Here is a 7,060-nt window from a genome sequence, read left to right as displayed (position 1 = left end):
ACACAAATATAATATCAATAAGTGCGAGATGATTTGGTATTAAAAGGTTATTTTCCTTCCTTCTGCAAGGATAAAAGGTTGTTTTCCTTCCTTTTTGCTCTCATTGTTCGTATCAAAGTTAATAAAGCAGTTTATTTGTGCTAGCTATTCAAAACAAATTTATTCTTTCATATTTGCTCCAAACTACATAATTGAATTTACAAAATGGTATTTATTCTGTGTATTTGCAGGTAAGAATATATAATACAAATAGTCTACCTCAAATTGTTGGGCCCGTGGTCCACGGGCATCAAACATCTAGTATATATATATATATATATATATATATATATATATATATATATATATATATAGGTTGCGCATGTGGCGAGACAAGGTGAGAACATTATTATGCACGTGTGGCGAGACAAGGCGGGAGTTTTAAAATTAAAATAGTCCTAAATTCAAACTCATTAAAATAAGTATTTAGGTAAAATTTTGCATACGGCAAAGGGCCAAATATACCCCTGTACTTTCGAAAATGGTCTAAAAATATCCCTTGTTATACTATTAGGCTATATATACCCTTTCCGTCATACTTTTGAACAAATATACCCTTATTTTGGATGGAGTGCCACGTGTCAGCACCAGATGAAAACAACCTATTTCTTTTTTTTACCCGATCCGTTTTAAAAAACTCACCACCCGACCCGTTTTAAAATTCAGTTTTCTTAAAGTATATATTTTGTAAAAACTGAATTTTTTTTTTTTGTAAAAAATGAAAAAAAAAATTTTGCAAAATATATATTTATAAGTGTTTTCAGTTTTTTTAAAGTATTTTTTTGTAAAAACTGATTTTTTTTAAAAAAAAATATTTTAAAAACTGAAAAATATATATTCTGTAAAAACTTGAAGAAAAAAAAAGGAATTTGCAAAATATATATTTTTAACTCTTTTTAATTTTTTTTAAAGTATATTTTTGTAAAAACTGAAAAAAAAAATATTTTTTTTAAAAACTGAAAAAAAAGATACTCTCCTAAAGCAGTGGACTACATATGCATTAGTTTTTAAAAAATAAAAATATTTTGTAATTTTTTTTATTCAATTTTTACAAAAACAATACTTTAAAAAACTGAAAAAACTGAATATATATATATATATATATATATATATATATATATATATATATATATTTTTTTTTTTTCCAGTTTTTACAGAATATATATTTTTCAGTTTTTAAAGCATTTTTAAAAAATATATATTTTTTTCAGTTTTTACAAAAATAATACTTTAAAAAAAACTGAAAATACTTAAAAATATATATATTTTGCAATTTTTTTTTTCCAGTTTTTACAAAATAAAATTTCAGTTTTTACAAAATATATGCTTTAAAAAAACTGAATTTTAAAACGGGTCGGGTGGTGGGTTTTTTAAAACGGATCGGGTAAAAAAAAGAAATGGGTCGTTTTCATCTGGTGCTGATACGTGGCACTACATCTAAAATAAAGGTATATTTGTTCCAAATTATGACAGGAAAGGTATATATAACCCAATAGTATAGCGAGAGATATTTTTAAAATATTTTCGAAAGTACATGATATATTTGGCCCTTTGCGCCGTCGTTTTGCATATGCAGTAGAGAGTCAGAAAGCTGCTGCCCTTTGAATTTGGCTTATTCGATACAAGTCGTCCGTCCATTTAAGAGTTATTCAATTTGACGAATCGTACGAAGCCGTTCATCTCACAGTGGCAAAGACTAATCAGCACACTCATGAGTGGCGTTTGGAGGTAAAATTTCAAAATAGGGGGAATTTTTTTTGCGAAAATGATATTTGGAATTTAGAGTTATGTTTGGATATGAATTTAATTTTGGGTTGTTTTTGAAATTTTGTGAGTGATTTGAGTAAAAATTTTGAAAAACATTTAGAGTTTTTTCAAATTTTTGAAATTTTTTAAAATGCATCTTCAAGTGAAAATTAAAAATTTTATGAACAAACGCTGATTTCGAAGAAAAGTGAAAGTTTTTTGAAAAAAAAAAAAAAAAATTCTTATGTCCAAACGGGCTCTTAGTCCCTCCAACTCATATTCAACGCTCAATGATGCTAATTGTAAGAAGGAGAACCTTTTACCTACGGTAAAATTGTCTCCGTTGGACTTATAAATCATGGGTTCGAGTTGTGAAAGCAGTCACTAATACTTGTATTATGATATACTGTCTACATCACAACCCTTAGCTTACTGTGCGGCCAATTCACGAACCTGCGTAAACGCGAGATGCCTTGTGCACCGAGTTGCCTTTTTTCTTTTTTAACGAGGCAAATTGTAAGTGTCACCATCGCATGTTGAGTGACTTCTACAAATTTCTCAAAATATTTCCCTATAAATACACCTAGCTACTCAAGTTTCAGCCAAAATCTATTGAGTATTTCATCAAAAAACATGGCTTTGATCTCTTCTCCTCATCTCCCATTGATATTATTCACTCTTCTTCAACTAATTGTAATCCAAAACCATCTGTGTTGCAAAGCTGATCCTACTGATGGTTTCACTTCCGTAACTCTTAGTGAAAGCAACTTCCAAATTCAAAAGCCTTATGATGTGGCTGTAAATCAAAGGTATTCCTTTATCAATGGAGTTCATAAGATGTGGGTTTTCAAGACGGACAAGCCTCATACTCCCACTAGCCAAACAAAACCTCGTACTGAAATTCGTATAACGGTAAAGTCACAAAAAAAATTCAATCACTTATATATCATAAGTTGCAAACTAGTTATCTATAGTCGGGGTTACGTGAATCATCTATATTTATTAAAAAATTAATCATAATAAGGGAAAATATTCAAGTTTGCCTCTATACTGTACGAAATTGCTTACTTCTGCCCTAGTGTTACTTTTGGCCAGTCTATATTCTTGTCGTTGAAAAATCTCTTATATTTGCCCTTGCCATTTATATGGGTGAACTCCACCTATCCAAATTCTTCTACAATTTTATCTCTTAACTTTTTACTATGGTTCAAAACTACCCCTCAAGTTGAGCTTTATTAAGAGATTAGGGCAAAAATGAGACCTTGTTGTTACTAATGACGGGATTAATTAATATTTGATTAAAAGTCTAACAAAAAAATAAAGTTGCTCAATTCCGAATAGTACAAGGGGCAGATTTAACCCTTTCCACTTAAATTATTTCTACATGGTCGTCAAGTTACTGCAACTCTTATATCTTTTTCATGTTCAAAAGCAACTACATTGCTAAACGAAAAAAGAGAGAGATGTTTCATCTAATGTTTTAACAATTAATTGATTTATTAATTTTAGGGGCGCGATTATTCATCGGGTGTGTGGCAATTTGAGGCATATGGATATATTCCTAGTGGTACAACTGGTGTGTCAATAATGCAAATATTTGGAGCATCAACTTCAGCCACAACCTTAATTGTAATATGGCCATTATTTTGTCAAATGTAGTCCATCTCACATAAGTATAAGTATCTTTGCAAAGTGTAGACTTTGTTGGCAATATTCTTTGGGACCCCAAAATATTGCATTGTGTGTTGGACATCATTTGCACAAGTTGTATCTCTTCTTTTACACCTAAGAGGCCAAGACTTTTTTGCCTATAAAAAGGAAGGCTATTAGTTCATTTTAGACACACCAACAAGACTTGTCTTCAATTCTTGTTTCTTCCTTTCTTCCTTTATTAAGAGTGTTTTGTATGAGAGTTAGTGTTGGGAAGCACTTGTGTGAACCCTTTCTTTGGAGTGATCTTGTGAGGTTATTCTCTTAGGGTATTTGGGATTAATTAGAGTGTTTACTCTAATTTTGTACTCTCTTTTGTACTCTTATTGTTATAGTAAATTGTTCCTCTCCGCTTGTGGACGTAGGTCACTTTGATCGAACCACGTTAAATTTGTGTCTTTTTTATCTACTTTAATTGTCGTTGTTATCAACTTCAATTGTCTTTGTTATTGTCATTATACCGTTGTTTGGCTATATTCCGCACTATTCGGGTTCCCGATCCTAACAAATTGGTATCAGAGCCGGATCTAACCCGGTTAGTTTCAATAGTCAAAATGACTCTAACAAAGACCTATGTTGAGAAATTTGACCGAAGTGCAAACTTCGGAATGTGGCAATTAAAGATGGAAGTTATCCTAATTCAGGATGGCTTAGACTTGGCGTTGCAAGGAAATAAGAAGAAGCCGGATAAAATGACGGATGAGGAGTTTGCCATCATAGACAAAAAAGCAAAAACAGGTATTATTTTAAATCTCTCAAATGAGGTTTTACGTAAAGTTTCTGTAGAAACCACAGCTAAAGGCATGTGGAAAAAATTGAAAACCTTATATATGAAAAGGACGATGGAAAATAGACTTTACCTGAAGCAGAAGCTTTATACAATTCGTATGGGTGAAGGTACCTCTATTCTCTCTCATCTTGATACATTTGATTCTATTCTTATGGATTTGAGTAATATAGATGCTGAAATTAAAGATGAGGATCAAGCCGTGTTACTGCTTTGTTCTCTACCCCATCTTTTAAGCATATAAGAGATACTATGCTTTATGCAAAGGATGATATCTCTTATAAGGATATTAAATCTATCTTAAAATCAAAGGAACAGATAGATAGTGATATTACTGGGGAAACTAGTGGAACTCAAGCGGAAGTTGGCTTGTTTGTTAGGGGCAACTCCGACTCCATATCCAGATACAATAATTTACAGTGTCGCTATTATCATAAGAAATGTCACATTATCTCCGAATGTTATAAGCTGAAAAATAAAGAAAAGCTTAAGGAAAGAAAAAATGAGTACAAAATTACTGACACCGCCGAAGCTAGTGTAGCAACTGATGAGATTGAGGGAACTATATTTTTAGCAACTGAAACTAGTTTCAGATTAGACAATGAGTGGATTTTAGATTTCGGTTGTTCATATTATATGTGTCATAGAAGGGACTTGTTTTCTACATATGATTCAGTTGCAGGTGGAGTTGTCCAATTGGGTAACAATGTTACTTGTAACGTTATTGGCAAAGGTACAATTCGGGTCAGAATGCATGATGATGTGGGGAGAACTCTCACCGATGTTAGATATGTTCCTGAGTTGAAGAAAAATCTCATATCTTTGGGCACTTTAGAATCCCTTGGGTGCAAATTCACTGGTGAAGGTGGAGTTCTGAAAATTTTTCAAGGTGCTCGTGTGATCATGAAAGCACACAGATTTGGTTCGTTGTATACTTTATTGGGCTCCACTGTTATAGGCCCTACTACAGTTTCGGTATCAGACAACTTGTCTGATTTTGATGGCATTAAATTTTGACATATGCCCATTGGAAATTTTACGGAGAAGGTGGAGCAAATTTACTATATTATCCAAAATTAGGCCAAGGTGGAGATTTGTAATATGGCCATTATTTTGTCAAATGGAGTCCATCTCACATAAGCATAAGTATCTTTGCAAAGTGTAGACTTTGTTGGCAATATTCTTTAGGACCCCAAAATATTGCATTGTGTTGTGGACATCATTTGCACAAGTTGTATCTCTTCTTTTACACCTAAGAGGCCAAGACTTTTTTGCCTATAAAAGAGAAGGCTATTAGTTCATTTTAGACACACCAACAAGACTTGTCTTCAATTCTTGTTTCTTCCTTTCTTCCTTTATTAAGAGTGTTTTGTATGAGAGTTAGTGTTGGGAAGCACTTGTGTGAACCCTTTCTTTGGAGTGATCTTGTGAGGTTATTCTCTTAGGGTATTTGGGATTAATTAGAGTGTTTACTCTAATTTTGTACTCTTTTTTGTACTCTTATTGTTATAGTAAATTGCTCCTCTCCGCTTGTGGACGTAGGTCACTTTGATCGAACCACGTTAAATTTGTGTCTTTTTTATCTACTTTAATTGTCGTTGTTATCAACTTCAATTGTCTTTGTTATTGTCATCATATCGTTGTTTAGCTATATTCCGCACTACCCGAGTTCCCGATCCTAACATTAATGCTAAGAGATTACAATGGGGACCTCACTTACTATAGAACAACAATTGAACCAAACATTTACAACAGATGGTTTAGGCTAAATGTAATTCATGATGTTGGTGCAAGTAAATTGAAGGTTTATATAAATGGAAATCTCAAGTATGAAGCTTCTGGAAGAGGTGGAGACCATCATTATTTTAAGTTCGGAGTTTATGGACAAGATAATGAGTCTGATCGTATGGAGTCTCGTTGGAGAGGGATTAAACTTTTCAGAAAATAGCATAAAACTTGTTTCTTAAGCTTTTAGGTTCAACTATAATATGATGTATTAAGCAAATAAATCATCCTCTTAGCTTTATGATGAGGTTAACTTGAATAAGTTAAAAAAGATATAGACTTTGATTTTGCATGTTTTCTTTCACCTTTAATTAATGCAGTAATACAAAATGGATTTAAGCTAATTATATGTACACTAGTTGTGTAAAAGATATTTTACTTATATTATCTGCGTAGCTTAACCTGTGATAACAAATTAATTATATTATTAATTAATATTTATAATAGAAATTAACTTGTAATACCTTATTTTAATTTGAAATTAGAATAAATAACACTGACTCATGACGCACCACTTTGAAACTTTGAATTCTTATTGATTACATACATACATATAGCTGTTTGGCCAAAAAATATAAACCTTTGATTAAACTAATTAATTTTATTTAAATAGGGATTAAACTTAGTTAAAAATAATATCCTCAGATTTATAACTAGTCAACTCAAATAAACCGGATAGTGTTGGTGGAGGATTAAATGTTGTGTACATTCAATATTACAAGATCATTAATGATAGAAGAATTTCAAGCAATAAATAATAATAAATGGCATTAACGTAAATAAGGAGAATGATTCACTCAATATCGAATGGGCTGAATGATTCCTCCTTCTCACAGTGATGAGTGATAGGCAAATGTTATAATATTGGAACTATTCTCGGATCTGATGAAAAAGTATGGAATAATAGATAATCGAATCTTCTCAGAAAGATAGTATTTGTATCTTTTTTTTAGAGAGAAAGTCTTCTTCTCAAAAAGTATTCTTATCAAAGAA

At 31.7% G+C, this 7,060-nt stretch overlaps 1 protein-coding gene across 1 annotated transcript; it reads left to right on the top strand.

Annotated features, from left to right (window-relative positions):
* The first annotated feature begins 2,410 nt into the window (after nt 1–2,410).
* Nucleotides 2,411–6,230, top strand: LOC107804383 (citrate-binding protein-like). The gene is made up of 3 exons (XM_016628271.2): nt 2,411–2,697; nt 3,295–3,414; nt 5,952–6,230. Exons 1-3 carry the CDS (start codon nt 2,419–2,421, stop codon nt 6,228–6,230), a joined length of 678 nt encoding a protein of 225 aa, XP_016483757.1. The 5' UTR covers nt 2,411–2,418.
* The last annotated feature ends 830 nt before the right edge of the window (nt 6,231–7,060 follow it).

This window comes from Nicotiana tabacum, chromosome 13 (assembly GCF_000715075.1).
Source record: "Nicotiana tabacum cultivar K326 chromosome 13, ASM71507v2, whole genome shotgun sequence".
NCBI classification, from domain to species: Eukaryota; Viridiplantae; Streptophyta; class Magnoliopsida; order Solanales; family Solanaceae; genus Nicotiana; species Nicotiana tabacum.
Note: the sequence above shows the minus strand (reverse complement) of the source record. Positions and strands in the feature narration are given on the sequence as shown.

Coding starts and splice junctions, on each gene's coding strand:
- LOC107804383 (XM_016628271.2), top strand. CDS start 2,419: ATGGCTTTGATCTCTTCTCCTCATCTCCCATTGATATTATTCACTCTT. Junction 2,698..3,294: donor GTACTGAAATTCGTATAACG/GTAAAGTCACAA, acceptor TATTAATTTTAG/GGGCGCGATTATTCATCGGG. Junction 3,415..5,951: donor CTTCAGCCACAACCTTAATT/GTAATATGGCCA, acceptor GCACTACCCGAG/TTCCCGATCCTAACATTAAT.